The sequence below is a fragment of the Nyctereutes procyonoides genome, unplaced genomic scaffold, assembly GCF_905146905.1.
Source record: "Nyctereutes procyonoides isolate TBG_1078 unplaced genomic scaffold, NYPRO_anot_genome, whole genome shotgun sequence".
Classification (NCBI taxonomy): Eukaryota; Metazoa; Chordata; class Mammalia; order Carnivora; family Canidae; genus Nyctereutes; species Nyctereutes procyonoides.
Window position 1 is genome coordinate 26,238,308 of NW_026575037.1, and position 18,218 is coordinate 26,256,525.

General features: G+C 39.8%; 1 protein-coding gene across 8 annotated transcripts in view; it reads left to right on the forward strand.

Annotated features, from left to right (window-relative positions):
- PPP1R12B (protein phosphatase 1 regulatory subunit 12B) overlaps positions 1-18,218 on the forward strand; it is a 203,576-nt gene that overhangs the window by 51,378 nt on the left and 133,980 nt on the right. For all 8 annotated transcript variants that reach the window (XR_008663603.1, XM_055319042.1, XM_055319044.1 and 5 more), the window contains exons 3-8: positions 3,132-3,250; positions 10,305-10,464; positions 11,764-11,908; positions 13,382-13,456; positions 15,621-15,700; positions 16,556-16,698. Coding sequence is in view for 7 of the 8 variants with exons in the window: in XM_055319042.1 (XP_055175017.1) it covers positions 3,132-3,250; positions 10,305-10,464; positions 11,764-11,908; positions 13,382-13,456; positions 15,621-15,700; positions 16,556-16,698 (722 nt within the window). In the remaining variant the exon portion in view is untranslated. The remainder of the gene's footprint in view (positions 1-3,131; positions 3,251-10,304; positions 10,465-11,763; positions 11,909-13,381; positions 13,457-15,620; positions 15,701-16,555; positions 16,699-18,218) is intronic.

The window sequence follows — 18,218 nt, forward strand, 5'->3', positions numbered from 1 at the left end:
CCCTCCCCCATCCTGCTCTCTCACTCTCACTCTGTCTCAAATTAATAAATAAAATCTTTTTTTTTTTTGTTAATGATTTTATTTATTTATTCATGAGAGACACGCAGAGAGAAAGAGAGAGGGGCAGAGACACAGGCAGAGGGAGAAGCAGGCTCCATGCTGGGAGCCCGACTTGGGACTCAATCCTGGGTCTCCAGGATCACACCCTGGGCTGAAGGCGGTGCTAAACCACTGGGCCACCGGGGCTGCCCCAAATAAAATCTTTTTTAAAAAAGAATCTACTTGCATTCTATTTCATGTTCCATTACCTTTTTGTCTCATATTTGAACTCAGTATGAATTCAAATTTTTTATATTTTTAAATAGAGGTTTAGAGGCTATTATTTTTCTCCTTTTGAGTTTAGGCTTATTGTTAGTTAGCTGGATGTTTTTTTTTAAATAAATTTTTATTTATTTATGATAGTCACAGAGAGAGAGAGAGAGAGAGAGAGAGAGAGAGAGAGAGAGGCAGAGACACAGGCAGAGGGAGAAGCAGGCTCCATTCACCGGGATACTGATGTGGGATTCGATCCCGGGTCTCCAGGATTGTGCCCTGGGCCAAAGGCAGGCGCCAAACCACTGCACCACCCAGGGATCCCAGCTGGATGTTTTATATTTTTATTACCAATAAGTGTTTAACTTAGAAGCAGCAGATTGACCCAAGGGTATAGCATTTAGTTTGACTTTATAGTTTATTGGGATGCTAATTTATTCTGAGTTTTTAAGCACATTAAATTTGCTTTTTTCCTCCTTTAGATAATAAAAGTATCTTTTATCAATGATGAGCTAGAAAGAGTAGAAAGGCTTTATTTTCTAAAGGGCATATTTATTGAGCTAATGGGTATTTCTGAGCCCCTGCGTAATTATAAAGATTCTCAGGGATAAAGTATTACTTTATAGATTGATATTTATTCTTGTTCAGGTAGAAGTGTGAAACTAAACAGGCTTCTACTTCTTTTTTTCCTAATAATGGTCTAGAAAACTAGCCTTTCTTAACAGTAACCTCTGATTCGTGGTAAGCCAGATTGCTTTCTAGAAAAGAGTCTTTTTGTTGGTAAGCATAAGAACATGTCAGAAAAGGGAAAAGCAGGGACCTGCATACCCAAGTGACATTGTCCTGCCCCAGTAAAGGATGCAATAGATGTCAGAGCAAAGTGGTTAAGATGTTTCCTTTATTTCAGGTGATATTTATGTAGCACTGAGAGAAAAGAGATGATGTCAGAATGTCATAGCAACAATAATAGTAAGACGCAGTTTCTGCCCTCAAGTAGCTTTCAGCCTAATTGGGCAGTTGCATCAATAGTGTCTTAGCAGAGGGAGAGCGGTGGGAGGAGAGAGTGGAATGAGAGGAAGGAGACAGAAATTCAGTTGGTGAGAAGAGGCAAAGGCCACACACATGAAGGCAAAAGCATTTTAAATGGACCTTGAGACATGGAGTTTCTAGAAGGAAAAGGATAGGATGGGGAGGGTGTTTCAGTAGAGGAAATTACTTGAGCTGTGGAAGAGAGCTGAAGTGAGCGTGGGGTGTCTTTGGGAACATTAAGTGGTTCAGTTTGATGAGGGTATGGGATACAGTTCAATCCAAAAAGCTTTAATGGGGTGCTTACTGTGTGGATTATTTCCATTTTGATTTTTCAAGGTGGGAGGAGGTATAATTGAATATTTCTTTGGCCTGAAGTTGAGGAACCAGGAGAGAAGCTGTTGAATATGCGGAAAAGAAGGAGTAACTGACGACAGAGAGGACTGGTACTTGATAGAGTTAAGAAAGCGGATACAGGGAATTAACCTTCGAATTGAAAATAATGTGTCTTCCTCTGAGACTGGGAGGGAAGGACAGAGACAACTGAAAATTAGATGACTCGGGAATGCTTTTGCACTTTATATATGTGCAGTTGAGCTAGAAATTCACGTTTATTGAGGCTCTGTTATACCGGGTACTAGGCACAGAGAAAACAAAAACATGATTTTAATATCGTCTTTGTTGATTCTTTCTCTTTTGCCAACTCTTTGTATACAGTGACCATAATCTTGACTATCTCTTGAAAATCTATGATATCTAAAACGTGGCACCTTAAACATAGTAGGGGACCAATAAATGTTTCACCTACTTGAAATCCGATTTGATTAGTTTTTCATTCCCACTTTAAAATACTTCTGAGTATTCACTAGAGTTCCCAGCATTACTGGCCCAAAAGCAACTTGATCTAACTGAACAGATGAACTAGACTTAAAAATGGGAGGCTGGGGCCACCACCTTGGTCATTTGTCACATCTATAATTTTAGGAAAACGACTCAACACATATGAACCTCAATTTCTTGTGGAGTAGTACTGCCCATGTTGTCTACTTCATAAGATTGCCTGACACATTATATAATTTTATGTGAAAGCACTTCAGAAATCAAAAAGGATCTATTTAGGGTATTAAAAAGATCAGGCCTTTCTTCTTCAGGACTGAGTGTTGTATTTCAATAGAACCTAACTATTTAGAATTAGAATTTAACTATTTATTTTTTTAGTAATTTAGTTTCCTCTTAGAGTGTAGAAGGTTTCATGTAGATGGCTGGTTGCAGGGAGAGTTTTGTGGAGGCATAATTTAGTCATATTCATGCACATTTTATTTGATTATTTTTCTGTATTCATTCTCAGCACTATTTAATATACTCTAATGTGACATTGAGAAAGTTTTGTGAGAATTACTTGCATACAGATCTTCCAAGGGCTCTTATTGCCAACATTACAAGTATATAAGTAAGTCCTTTTGGGAATCTGTGTTTGGACCTCAGGGATGGTGGGTGAGTTTTTATGGCTCCATGTCTTCCTTCTGATGTTTAGAAAGTCTCTTTCTATCCAGCGAGAGTGAGAGGGTAGAAGTTAGGAATATGAGTGTGAAAGAAATCCAGTTTGTTGGTATTGCTTGTCATGAAATAGAGAAGCTTCCAGTCCTAATTATTGGAGTTAGAATTTAATAATGGAACGATATCTGGAACCATAAAACCCGCAAACAGTGGCCTTGCTCTGCATTGAAGACCACATACACAAGCATAAATTGATATTTGACAGATAATGTAGATCCTGGATCTTGTCTACACAGGTATTTCATTAACCATGGAGCCAGTGTGGGTATTGTGAATAGTGAAGGTGAAGTCCCTTCTGACCTTGCAGAAGAGCCCGCCATGAAGGATCTTCTTCTGGAGCAAGTGAAGAAGCAAGGTAACCTAAGTGATTTGAGGGGGCCTAGAGAGACTCAAACGTGCCACTTAGAAAATAATCCATTTGCTGTATAGAGCTTTCCATTATCAAATGATAGGAGAGGATTAGATCTGTCTGCACAGCATTAGAGATCAATCACCAACATCATGTATCCTCTTAATAACTCACACAAGAATAGGCTAAATGTCAAAAGGATGGCTGGTCATTCCTTGTATTTGCCATGTCTGAGGATGTATACCCATTGGATAGTTGGGAGGAACCTCAGTGTTCTTTGATAATACAAATTAGGCTGATGAGGAGCATGAAGGTTTCTCACTGTGTGCACATAGATAGTATTGGATTTTGCTACATATTATAAAGTCTAAAGAAAAGATGGTATACAATGTAAATTTGAGTGTTTATCAAATTCTGTTTATGACTTTGCATCTTTTCTCTTGATGAGAGCTGAAAGTGGTGCTGCTGAAAGTATTATAACCTCTGAGATGATCCTTAACCATACTGACCATGAAAATCATTCTGTCGTTTGTGATTTAGAAGAATAAACTCTATAAATACTTATTTTAACTTTCAGAAGAATTCATATCAGAGAATAAGTCAGGATTTTCCTGAAGGTCTCTGTGTTCTTTTAATAAAAAAATACTGCAAATAGTTGGATGTCAGGGAGGACAGGTTTTAGGAATTTTTTAAGAACCATCAAAAAACGTTGCGGACATGATTTGCAGTGATTTGTAGTCTTTTTGTTAACTTACCCACAGTCTGCACTTCATTTCAAGAGATTTAGCCCATGTGCCCTTTCCTGATATGATCCTTTAGAATAGGCTGGCCAATCCTGGTCACATCCATTTGTTCACATATTCCTGGAAGCTGCATTGGCACTACTACAACAGTGTTGAACAGACCAAATGTCCCACAAAGTGGAAAATATTTAATATCTGCCTTTTTGTGGAAAGTATGCCAATGCCTACCTTATGATAATGATGTTCTAGGGCAGTAAATATTTGTTTTTATTGCCTTCCCGTGTATAATTTTTGTGCCCCTTGAATTAACTTTACACAAATTTACCATTCAGTCTCACTCAGCCTTATGCTAAGATTGGCATTACAATTTACAAAAACTTTTTTTTTTTAACAGATGGGTTTTAAAAATAGCTTTGATTTAAGGGACTCCTGGGCGGCTCAGCAGTTGAGCCTCTGCTTTTGGCTCAGGTCGTGATCCTGGGGTCCTGGGATTGAGTCCTGCATCAGGCTCTCTGCAGGGAGCCTAGCCTGCTTCTCCCTCTGCCTGTGTTTCTGCCTCTCTCTGTGTGTCTCTTACAAATAAATAAAATCTTTAAAAAAATTTATCTTTGATTTAAGAAACCAACTTAAAAAAAATGATCTATTTATTTGAGAGAGAGAAGGCGGAAGGCAGAGGAAGAGAATCTCAAGCAGACTCCCTGCTGAGTACAGAGCCCCATGAGGGGCTTGATCCCACGACCCATGAAATCGTAACCTGAGCCTAAATCATGATAAGCCAGACACTCAACTGACTGAGCCATCCAGGCACCCCAAGAAACCAACTTTTCTATTTTGATTTCTAACTTGAATTAAGGAATATTCCTGTTGAAAGAGGTACTCAATGTATGGTCAGTTTTGCAGCACTGTTTACTCTGTGTGGAATTCTGGTATGTTCTAAATCAGATACCTCTTTCAGTTCATCAAGAGGATATAACAGTCACAAATACATATGCACCCAACCTTTGAATACCTAAACATATTAAACAAATACAGATCTGAAGGGAAAAATAGACAATAATACAATAATAGAAGGGCACTTCAGTACCCCACTGTCAACAATGGATAGGTCATCCAAACAGAAAACACTGGACTTGAACTATACTTTAGACCCTATGGACCTAGTAGGCATATGTAGAACATTCCATCAATAACTAACAAATATGTGGAGATTATACAACATGCTACTAAACAACTAGTGGGTCAAAGGAGAAATCAAAAGAAGCATTTTAAAATATCTCGAAACACATGAAACTGGAAACACAGCATGCTAAAATGTATGGAATGCAGCAGAAGCAGTTCTTAGAGGGAAGTTTATGGTGACAAATGCTTACATTAGGGGAAAAATACCTGAAACAAACAACTCACCTTTACATTTCAGAGAACTAGAAAAAGGTATAAACTAAGCCTAAAGTTAGCAAAAGGAAGGAAATAACAAAGATCAGAGCATAAATAAATGAAACAGAGATCAGAAAAAAAAATAGAAAAGATCAATGGAACTAAGAGCTGTTTTTTGAAAAGATAAATACAATTGACAAACCTTAAACTAGACAAGAAAAGACTGAAATAAAATAAAATGAAAGAAGAGACGTTACAACTGATAGCACAGAAATACAAAGCATTGTAAGAGACTACTGTGAACAACTATATGCCCACATATTGGATAACCTAGAAGAAATGAATAAACTCCTAGAAATTTACAACCTACCAAGACTGAACTAGGAAAAAAACAGAAAATCTGAACAGACTGATAACAAATAAGGAGATTGAATTGGTAGTCAAACAAGAAAAGCCCAGGACCAGATGATTTCTCTGGTGAATTCTACCAAACATTTAAAGAAGAATCAATACCAATTGTTCTCAAATTCTTTGAAAAAAGGTGGAGAGTAGAGAATGCTCTCAAACTCATTTTATGAGGCCAGCATTACACTGATGCAAAAGCCAGATAAGGACAGTACAAGAAAAGGAAACTATAGGCCAATATCCCTGGTGAATGTAGATGCAAAAATTCTCAACGGAATATTAGCAAACCAAACTCAACAGCACAACAGAAAGATGATACACTATGATCAAGTGGGATTGATCTCTAAGATGCAGGGTTTAACAGAAAAATCAATAAATATGATACACAACATTAATAGAATGAAAGATAAAAATCATCTCAACAAATGCAGAAAAAGAATTTGACAAAATACAACGACCTCTCATGGTAAAAATTCTGAAAAACTGGATATAGAAGGAATTATTTCAACATAGTAAAGGCCACATATGACAAGCCCACAATTAACACCATACTCATCGGTGAAAGGTTGCAATTTTTCCTCTATGATCAGGAACAAAACAAGGGTGCCAACTCTCACCACTTCTATTCAACATAGTACTAGAAGCCCTAGCCAGAGTAGTCAAGCAAGAAAAGGAAATAAAAGGCATGCAAATCAGAAAGGAAGAACTAAAATTTCCTTTGTTTGTAGATGATTATGATCTCCTGAATAGAAAATCTTGAAGACTACCACAAAAACTGTTAGAAGTAATCAACAAATTTGGCAAAGTTGCAGGATACAAAATCAGTATGCAGGAATCAATTGCATTTCTATACACAAAAAAAACAAACTATCTGAAAAAGAAATAAAACAATCCCATTCACAAGATCATTAAAAACAATAAATTAGGGACACCTGGGTGGCTCAGCGGTTAAGTGTCTGTCTTCAGCTCAGGGCGTGATCCCAGAGTCCTAGGATTGAGTCCCACATTGGGCTCCTTGCAGGGAGCCTGCTTCTCCCTCTGCCTATGTATCTGCCTCTCTCTGTGTGTCTCTCATGAATACATAAATAAAACCTTTAAAAAAAAACCAATAAATTACTTGGAAATAAGTTTAATCAAGGAGGTGAAAGATCTGAAAAGAAAGAAACTGAAGAAGACACATATAAATGGAAATCCACCCATGTTCATGGATTGAAAGAATTAATACTGTTAAAATGTCCCTACTTCTCAAAGCCATCTACAGATGCAGTGCAATCCCAATCAAAATTTCAGAGGCATTTTTCACAGAAGTAGAAAAAACAATCCTAAAATTTGTATGGAGCTACAAAGATTCCAGATAGCCAAAGCAATCCTGAAAAAGAACAAAGCTGGAGGCATCATACTTCCTGATTACAAAGCTGTAGTAATCAAAACAGTATGGTACTGGCATAAAAATAGATACACAGGGCAGCCCCAGTGGCGCAGCGGTTTAGCGCCGCCTGCAGCCCAGGGCGTGATCCTGGAGACCCAGGATCCCTGCATGGAGCCTGCTTCTCCCTCTGCCTGTATCTGTGCCTCTCTCTCTCTCTCTCTCTCTCTCTCTCTCTCTCTCTGTGTGTGTGTGTGTGTGTGTGTGTCTCTATGAATAAATAAATAAAATCTTCAAAAAAAAATAGATACACAGACCACTGGAACAGAATAAAGAGCACAACAATAAACCATCATGTACATGATCAACTAATATTTGAGCAAGAGAGCCAAGAAGACTCAATAGGGAAGGGACAGTCTCTTCAATAAGTGGTGTTGGGAAAACTAGATAATCACGTGCAGAAAAACAAAATGGGACCCGTTTTTAAAAATACTAACAAAAATTGGTCAGCCCTGGTGGCGCAGCGGCTTAGCACCGCCTGCAGCCTGGGGTGTGATGCTGGAGACCGAGGATCGAGTCCCACGTCAGGCTCTCTGCATGGTGCCTCTCACATGGTGCCTGTGTCTCTGCCTCTCTCTCTCTTTCTCTCTGCATCTCTATGAATAAAAATAAATAAAATCTTTTAAAAAATTAAAAAAAAATACTAACAAAAATTAACTCAAAATGGAATTAAGACTAATGCATATGACCTAAAGCTATAAAACTCCTAGAAGAAAACATGGGGGAAAAACCTCCTTGACATTGGTCTTGACAAGTTTTTGGGATATGACACCAAAAGCACAAGCAACCAAAAGCAAAAACAAGCAGATCCATATCAAACTAAGAATATTCTGCACAACGAAATATACAAAATAAAGATATCCTAGAGAATGGGAAAAAGTATCTGCAAATCATGTATCTGATAAATATATAAGGAACTCATACAACTCAATAGTAAAAGCAAAACCAAAAAATGGGCGGAGGAACTGGATAGACATTTTTTCAAAGACATACAAATTACCAACGGGTTCATGAGAAGATATTCAGTATAACTAACCATCAGGGAAATGGAGATCAAAACCACTGAGATATCACCTCACACCTATTCAAATGGCTATATTTTTTTCAAATGGCGATTATTAAAAAGACAGTAAGTGTTGGCAAGGCTGTGGAGAAAAGGGAACTCTTGTACACAGTTGGTGTGAATGTAAATTGGTACAACAACTATGGAAAACTGTATGGAATTTCCTCAAAAAAATTAAAAATAGTACTACCATATGACCCAGCAGTTCCACTTCAGGGTATATAACTGAAGAAAATAAAACTAAGCTCTCAAAGAGATGGGTGCCTGGGTGGCTCAGTTGGTCAAGTGTCTGACTCTTTATCTCAGGGTCCTGGGATTGAGCCCCAGGTTGGGCTCCTTGTTCAGCGGGAGTCTGCTTGAGGATTCACTTTCCTTTTCCTTCTGCCCCTCCTCACTCAAATAAATCTTTAAAAAAAAAAATCTCGGGCAGCCCCGGTGGCTCAGCGGCTTAGCGCCGCCTTCAGCCCAGGGCGTGATCCTGGAGACCCGGGATCCAGTCCCATGTCGGCGTCCTGCGTGGAGCCTGCTTCTCCCTCTGCCTGTGTCTCTGCCTCTCTCTCGCTCTCTCTGAATGAATAAATAAATAAATCTTAAAAAAACAATTCTGTATTATGAACTTGAATGTTGCTGAGCTATCTTAAATGTTCCCAGCACAAAAAAGAAATGGTAACTATGTGAGGTGATGCTGTTGTTAACTAACTTTATTGTAGTGATCATTTTGCAATATATAAGTATCACATCAACATGTTATACAAGTTTAACTTACACAGTGTTGTTATATGTCTATTATATCTCAGTGATGCTAGAAAAAAAAGAAATAAAATAAATTGCATACCGTTTTACCCCATCTGTCTCCCTAAATCAGACAGGTAATCCTTAGATAGTTCATAGGTTTTTATTTATTTAATTTATTTTTTTAAGTGAGTTGAAAAGGAGTAGACCAAGCACAGATAAAGCCTGCTTATGAGTATAGAACTCTTTGGATGGGTATGTTTGTATTTGGGACATGTCCTTATTTTATATAAGGGGAATGCCCCACTCCAGCCCCTTTTCAGTGGCACGGATGTTGGGGAGTTGCTGGCTAAAGGGAGGAACTTTTTGGAGTTCTCTATAATGTTTTATTTATTTATTTTTAAAGACGTTATTTATTTATTCCTGAGAGACACAGAGAGAGAGGCAGAGACACAGGCAGAGGGAGAAGCAAGCTCCACGCAGGACGCCCGATGCATAGGGAGCCTGATGCAGGGACTCAGTCCTAGGACCCCAGGATCACACCCTGGGCCAAAGGCAGGTGTTTAACCACTGAGCCACCCAGGCATCCCTCTATAATGTTTTAAAGCAAAACAAAAGCTGCATTCCCTTGGAAGTTTTAACTGCACGTGACCTACTCCGCTGGTCTAGGTTATATAGCTTCAAGTCAGTGTATTTCCCTACTATGGAAATGAGCATTAGAAGTAGATTAGTGTTTAAAGTATACCATACCTGAAACCAAGATTCTTTGATACGAGTCTTACGGAGTAGTAAGTGGGAAAGAGCAATGGCCCGGGACCCAGGATGTCAGAGTTCCAGTGACAGTTCTAGTATGTTTTGTGACTTTGAGCAAGGCACCTAGCCTTTCTATGTTTATTTCCTCATCTGTTAAATGGTGACAATAATATCTATTATATTTACCTCAAAGGATTATTGAAAAGCTAAAATAGTTTAATATGTAAAAGGCTTTTGAAGTGTGTAGCGTTGTACAAATACCATCATACAAAACTAATGTCCACCTTGGTCTTTATGTTCTTAAAATTGAAGACAATTTTAATCATGTTCCTTTAATGGATCTGCCATCACACAGTATTTAAAATGATGATTTAACCCTAGTAAAACTACTAATATGTGTATAAATGTCATTGCTCATCTAAATAAAGAGTAAATTTGATGAATACCCAACTTGATGACTAAACTGTTATTTGTAGTTTTTTTATGATGTATTTAGAATCTAAGGGAAATATCCTGTCAGATTTAAATGGACCTTTACTAATGCTGGCTATCCGGTTTCTGCAGGAGTTGATCTAGAGCAGTCAAGAAAAGAAGAGGAGCAACAGATGTTACAGGATGCCCGCCAGTGGCTCAACAGTGGGAAAATAGAGGATGTAAGGCAGCCTCGCTCAGGGGCCACAGCCCTCCATGTGGCTGCTGCCAAGGGCTACTCTGAGGTCCTCAGGTATTGTCCGTTTCATTAATCAGGAGTTTGGTAGACGAGGGGAAGATGAGCTGGGTTTTGGGAGCAGGGGCTGAATTAGATTTTCAACTACAATGTGTTTCTTTCTTAATTGTTTTCCTCTCTGATCATGCGGTTTTTACTTATGTATTGCTGATATTAATCCATAGATGGTCTCCCACCCTCCTGCTGTCACTCTAGCTTCTCACTGACTGTATGATACGAAACACGGTTGAGGTTCACTGGCCTAGAAGATGATCTTACGTGATCTCTTCCAGTTCTATGATTTATCATTAAGATTCCTGCAGGCTCCTCCTCTGGTGACTTGTGATCATTTGGGTCCTTTTTGGACACAGATAATTTCTTTGGTTTCCTTAGATGAATGCTACAGGTCTTGAGTGTGTAGGGTCCCATTAGAGTAGGATAGTTAAACTGGCATGAGGGAATTTGGATTCTGCTCCTCTACGTGCTCCGATTTTCCTTACATCCATACACGCTAATGTAGCTTTTGGTGCTTACTGTTGACAGACTTTCCCAAATACATGGGTAGCAAATAGCATTGTCTGTGGGGCTGTTGCCAGAATCCTCCAGAGCTTCGTATCCCACCTACTCTGCGGTTTCTAAAAGGCGTGACAGTATGTCGGTAGACTGTCTCTGCCTGAGAGTGACATTCATATTCTGCTCACTTCTTAGGTGTCTGGAGGCCCGTGATATAGGTAGCCTCAATCAGGCCAGTACAGTTTGGGGCCTCAGGAGTCCTACTTTTCTTCCTTTACGCACACAGATTATAGCTTTGTAGTTAGCAAGAAGTCCCTGCAAATACTTTGCAGAGTTGGGAGCTTGAGGGTCTGCAGTAAATGTATGAGTTCCTGTGAAGATCAACTGGAAAGTTAGTAAGTAAAGTGCCCCGAAGAGAATGGAGTTCTCATTTTAGATGTTCTTTCCTCATACTGGGGAATGGAAAACACACCTTGTAGCAGAGTTGTGTGGTTTGGCAGATTTAGTTAGGCTTTAGTGAATCTCAGAGGTGTACGCCTTTCTAAACACTCCTCTTATGTGGCATCACGCAGATGTGCCTGGGAAATACCCTGTGACCTTTCAGAGTGGATTGATAACTGCTCTGTGTGGTTGGTTCTCAGTGTAGGAACTGTGAAGCCCGAGTTGTGCCTTAGAGGACAGAAGTGATCACAGCTTCCCAGTGGTTCAGAGCCAAAATCTGAAACACCAATCAGGTGATAGTTTATTCAGCAGGAAGCTGTAATATAGAGGGTATAAATGTCTTGTTTGGGGTTTTCTTCTTAGACTTTTAATCCAGGCTGGCTATGAACTCAATGTTCAGGATTACGATGGCTGGACTCCCCTCCATGCTGCTGCACACTGGGGAGTGAAGGAGGCTTGCTCCATCCTGGCAGAAGCACTCTGTGACATGGATGTCAGGAACAAGCTGGTTAGTATGCCTGACTCTGAAAGGCCAGTGAAATTGGTGACTACGTCTCTAGAACAAAAGGCTTAAAATCTCAGTTAAATGGCCGGGGCTTCCTGTCCGGGGAAATACACATCACAGGTAGCTATGGCTCTGCTCTGTTCCTCACAGCCTCCTCGCTGCCCACTGCCGCATTATCAACACAGAGATGTTCGCTATATAAAATAAGACTCTACTGATCAGCATTCTGATTCTGTTTATGTTTAAGCCCCTAAAATAAATAGGAAAAAAAGATATTTGCTCTTGGCAAAAATGGGCATTAGGAAATCCTAAGATTGCTGTCTGGTGAAGTATGAAAGGTTTTATTTTACTTTATTTTTAATTCAAACACTTTTGATAGCCTGAGCTCTATTCTCATCCAGTCTTTAAAAAAACATTATTGGGCGCCTGGGTGGCTCAGCGGTTGAGCATCTGTCTGCCTTTGGCTCAGGATGTGACCCCGGAGTCCTGGGATCGAGTTCCGCATCCCCGCATGGAGCCTGCTTCTCCCTCTGCCTGTCTCTGCCTCTCTCTGTGTGTCTCTCATGAATAAATATATAAAATATTAAAATATATATATATAATGACAAAAATCCTTGAGTATGGCTAAAAATAGTTATTCAGCCTCACTTCAAGCAACTTTAGAGGCCCTAGAACTCCTATCTCTACATCTAGTGATTTTCTAGGAATCCAGAGCATCCAGAGCCATGGCTTGTTATTTAGTAGCTGTTCTTACCTGCCTCACGTCTTTCCTGAACCTGGCTTTCATCCCCCGATATTGGCTAGGGTCCTGAACTGTGCTGATGTTTCTTAAAAGAGACACTCTTCTCTCACTTAAAGGGGCATGACTGCTATGACTTAATCTTTAGTGCACATGTGTACCCTCTTTCCGAGGCTTTTAAAAGCCCTTTACTGGATTTATTGTAGCAATTAAGACCATTTTAAAACAGGTACAAGTAGAGATTTCAATTGATTATTTGCCAAGAGGCAATAAGCATTAGAGATAATATGGTGATTTCCTCAATACTGTTTTATAAAATATAAAAACATATATTTAAAAGACTTGCTGAGTTTCGTTTTGTTTTAAAGGAAAAGAGTATGTGTTCAAGCAGGGTGGGGGGTGTGCAGAGTGGGAGAAACTGAGAGAATCTTCAGTAGGCTCCACACATGGAGCCTGCCTGAGGGCTTGATCTCATGACCCTGAGATCGTGCCTGAGCCAAAATGAAGAGTTGGACGCTTAACCAACCGAGCCACCCAGGTGCCCCAGCGGACTTGCTGTTTCTTATGATGTTTCCTCTGTGATAGATGACGGCGTTACTATAATGTCGAGTAGATAAGTTAGGGAAGCAGCTATCACTGGAACAAAGGCATAAAGTGGATATTGAATAGTTCTCTGATAGAGTCACAACCTCAGTACTTCTGTTTTCTGTTGACCATGGTACACGTTTCTCTGCCAGGGCCAGACACCATTTGATGTGGCTGATGAAGGGCTTGTGGAGCACTTGGAGATGCTCCAGAAGAAGCAGAATGTGGTAAGTCTTTGGTTAATGCTTTTAAAGCTTTTGTAACAGTGCAGTCCGTACCAGGTACCTCAGTCACTTGTTTTAGTTATGTCTCCTGAGAGCTGAAATGGGCATATCTACATTTTGGAGATGGTAATTGTTCCCTCAGGGACTAGCAACAGTCTGCTAGAAAATATCCCAGAAGCCATTTGTTGTTAAAGTTCACTCGTTAAAAGGTAGCCTTCAAGCAGCTGAAAATAAAAAAATGACAAGAACAACAAACTGATAATTACAATTGAGTTCTAGAAAGTGAATGTGGTGTACTCAAATCAGAGTCTTTTCCAAATAGAGAGTACCAAGGTAGAGGACATCTCATAACTTTTTTCTTCCCTTATTGACTGAAAGGACATCTTTATTTAAAGTGAATTCATTACAGAGAGGAATATATTTCTTTCTTAACAAAGCAACTGGGGCCACAAACTAAACCTGTCTTTTGGCATTGGACAGTACTTGGTCAGTGATTCATACGTATTCAGGATTTATCAGATACTCAGAATTCAATCCTCCCTTCTCATTCTAAATTTTTTATTTTTTGCTTGCACGTACCATTCTGTTGCTTAGTGCTGTATAGGAGAGCTACCTAAGTATGGTACCCATGTACCGAGTGCAGAATGAAAAAAACCCAACCAAACCTCAAGATACACAGTGAATAATTCACATTTTCTACCTGTAAGTGGCATGAGTAATTTGGGCAAGGAGAATAAAGATCAGCTACTGATGATCAGGGCTGATGTCTGAACAGAGTGGGACAGAAAAAAATCACTAGCTTTCCTTTGTGTTTTCCTTTGCATGTGTTGTGGCTCAAGGCATGTGAACTCAAGTTTAGGACAAAGAGAGAAACTTAGAGTGGTTCTGAAAGAAAGAACTGTGGAGTTCACAGGTAGGACAGATCAACTCTATCATGTCTGGACCGGTAGAGTGAAGATCCTCCTGACTTCAAGGCTTATTGGGAAAATTGCATATATAAAGTTCAGACAAACACAACTTTCAGTTCATTTTGTTTTCTTTGGTGAATAGCTGGAATCTAGACAGACTTAGGACTCACCACACACAGAATCAGAGCTGTTCTCTAGCAGCATCAGCCTTCCTAAGATATATACTTCACTTAGTTAGGTTTTTGTAGTTTTTTAAACTTTTTATTCTGAAATAATTTTTAGACTCACATAGAAGTTGCAAAAATAAGGGTCCCTGGGTGGCGCAGTGGTTTGGCCCCTGCCTTTGGCCTGGGGCGCGATCCTGGAGACCCAGGATCGAATCCCACATCGGGCTCCCGGTGCATGGAGCCTGCTTCTCCCTCTGCCTGTGTCTCTGCCTCTCTTTCTCTCTCTGTGACTATCATAAATAAATAAAAAATTTAAAAAATTTTTTTTAAAAATAAAAAAATAAAAAATAAAAAAGAAGTTGCAAAAATAATATACCCAGCATGGTTTGGTATTTGAACATAAATAATATTTCACTAAATGACATTTCTACACTAGGAATGGTTCTCATCTTTGCTTCCTGCATAACTTTGGGGTCCAGGGATATAAACTCATTTTTTTCTAGAGCATATATCTAAATACCAATTTATTCTAAGGACTTATTTCCCCTTGAATACCTATTTTTTTTTTCTTGAGAACTATTGCCAGCCTAATTCAGTGTATGGTCATCAAGAATTCTTTGAAAGTTTCTCCCCTCCACACTTGCCTTTTCTAATCCATCAGAAGCCAGGCTTCCCCTCCCCCCCCCTTTTTAAGTTTATTTATTTATTTTTTTAGTAATCTCTCTACACCCAACATGAGGCTCGAAGTCACAACCCCCAAATCAAGAGTTACATGTTCTTCCAACTGAGCCAGCTAGCTTCCCTTAGAAGCCAGAGTTTTTTTGAGATTTGGGTTTGGATATTTGATAAGAGCAGTTTTATTGAAGCTCTAACACCATGATTTTTCTCTTACCTTGGATGAGGAATTTTCTCTGTTATTGTCTTCTAAGGAGGCCCAACCGATGGGTTCCTCTTTTTCTCAGTTCTTTCTTCCCCTTTTGGTGTCGGTCCTGTTTTCTTCAGAATAACAGTACTATTTTGAGTTCTCATTGCTGCTGATTTTTACTAATAGTCAACTTCTTCCCTTTCCTCTCTTGTTTTCTCAATTTCCAGCTTCGAAGTGAAAAAGAGACACGGAATAAGCTCATTGAGTCAGACCTGAACAGCAAGTTACAGAGTGGACTCTTTAAGAAGTAAGACATTCACGGCTTGGGAAATGTGATGAGCTCTGGTGTGTGTGTGGGTGCATATGTGTGTATGACGTACTTGGTTTAAGAATTTATACAGTAAAGAAACTGTGTTCAGCTTAAGCCAAATGATCTTTGAACACGTGGGATGTTTGAGAGGCAAGAAGGTGGCATTGATATATGGAGGAGATACTGAGGATGGATGAATGTGGTATTTTTTTTTTATTATTATTTGTTTGAGAGAGAGCACATGCAATTATGGGCAGAGGGGAGGAAGAAGCAGGCTCCCTGCTGAGCAGGGAGTCTGATGCCAGGGGATACGGGGCTCCATCCCAGGACCCTGGGGTCACAACCTGAGCTGAAGGTAGAGGCTCAACCACTGAGTCACCCAGGCATCCCGGGTGAATGTGTTTTAAATTTAGAAATTAATTGAGACTGTATACATTTCCCCACCAGCTTAGGGGTTCCTAGTCCTAGTTGCATCACTAACTCTAAGTTCTGTGAAACTCTTAAGTTCTATGAACTCAGGGACCATGTGTATTTTGTTTACCACTGTACCAGGGCCTAGGATGATTCCTGGCCTGTAATAAGCACTCTGTAAACATTTGTTAAATGACTTTTTGAAAATACTTACCTGCCTAATCACTGTTAAGATTCATGGCCCTCGTTTTTCTTGTGTGTTGAATGGGCTAGATTTATTTGAGTAATACTCTGAAGTCAAATGCTGAACCTCAATCTGCAAAAACCCAGGAATTCAGAAAAAGGTAGATGTAAAGAAGGATTTATTCTCCTTATGATTGTCAGTGAACTTAAATAGTTTGCCATTTCTGAGCTACACTCAAATTGTCATCTTTAATTTAGCAAAGAGAAGATGCTCTATGAAGAAGAGATACCCAAGTCCCAAGAAATGGAGGAAGAAAGCAAAGAGTCCAGCAGCTCCAGCTCCGAGGAGGAGGAGGAGGGTGAAGATGAAGCTTCTGAGTCAGAAGCTGAGAAGGAGGCAGGTAATGCCAATGTGTTGATAGCACAGAACCTCTGTCTCCATACTGCAGGGAGGTCACTGCTTGTCAGAGCTAAGTTAGAGCCTCAGAGGGCTCCAAAAAGAGCTTCAAGGTTAGTGTTCAAAGATAAGGTACCGAATTTCAAGTGAAAACTTTGTTGTGAAAGCTGTAAGCTATGTTAGAATATGTGTACTAGTTTCTATGTAGCCATATGCTAAGGCGCACAAAAAAATTCCTTTTTTAAAAAAGATTTATTTATTTTGTTGAGAGAGAATGAGAGAGCCCCCACACACATGCATATGTCTGTGAGCAGGCAAGGAAGGGGAGAAGGAGAGAATCTCCAGCCAATTCTGTGCTGAGCTCGGAGCTCAAAGGTGGGTTTGATCCCATGACCTTGAGATCATGACCTGAGCAGAAATCAAGAATTGGATGCTCAACCAACTGAGCCACCCAAGTACCTTCCAAAAATATTGTGTAAAAGAGCCAGCTGTCTGATCTTGGGTTGGTAGAGTGTAGAGACCAGATTCTAAAATTCAGTATGCTTAGAGGCTGAGGAGGTAAGATCTTGCAGAGGCACATTTGGTCAAGTATCCTTAACCAGCTGGTGAAAATTTGCATTTAATTCTCAGGTTCATCTGATTCCCTAAACAGAATCCCAAGATTCTGATTTCCTTCATTTTCCTTCTGATTACACGAAGGTCCTTCAATTCCTGAGTTGGGCATTGAAGAAGGAACAAAATCATATTTACCTTTATGACTCTTGTTGATATTATATATGCTTCATATGGCATCTCTTAAGTTTATCATACGGCAAGACAAGAAGCCCAACAGGGAGGGTGAGGTGCTGAACATGGTCAGATCAATAAGCTGTAGAATCACCCCTAGATTATGATATACAGGCAGGCAAACACTGAGAAAAGAGTAACCACTGAGCCACCTACGTGCCCCAAACACCCTTTGATTATACTATACCTTTGATGACTTCTGTCCAGAAACCATCTACAACCACTTTCCCCACAACCATCTTTGCCTGTAGTATAAATCCCAAGTCCTGTAGCCTGACCTTCAAGATCTCTCATAATGTATCTTCAGCTGACCTTTCCAGTGTTGTCCATCAGCAGTGTCATCTACTAACCAAGCTGGATTGCTTGGTTTCCCCAAACATGCCCTGGGCTTTCCTATCCCTGAGGATTTATTTGCACCTTGGAATTCACTTCTGACCATCAAATGCTTACTGAGTGATTTCTGTTAGAAGCCATGGGATTTACCAGGATGAAGAGGCCTTCCTTTAGGTTTTCCTATACCAAAAACTGAAAAGGAGTGAACCACCTCACTGTTCTCCCCTGAACATAATTGCTCCCCTGTTTGTATCCCTCTAGCACTTCATACTTATCTGTTGTAGCACTTAACGTTTCGGCTGGGAACTCTAGGGTTATCATTTACTCCTAGGTCTCTGCATGATGCCCAACACAGGACGCACATTCACATTCATTAAATGCTTTTGTTGGATATATCTAGGGGAT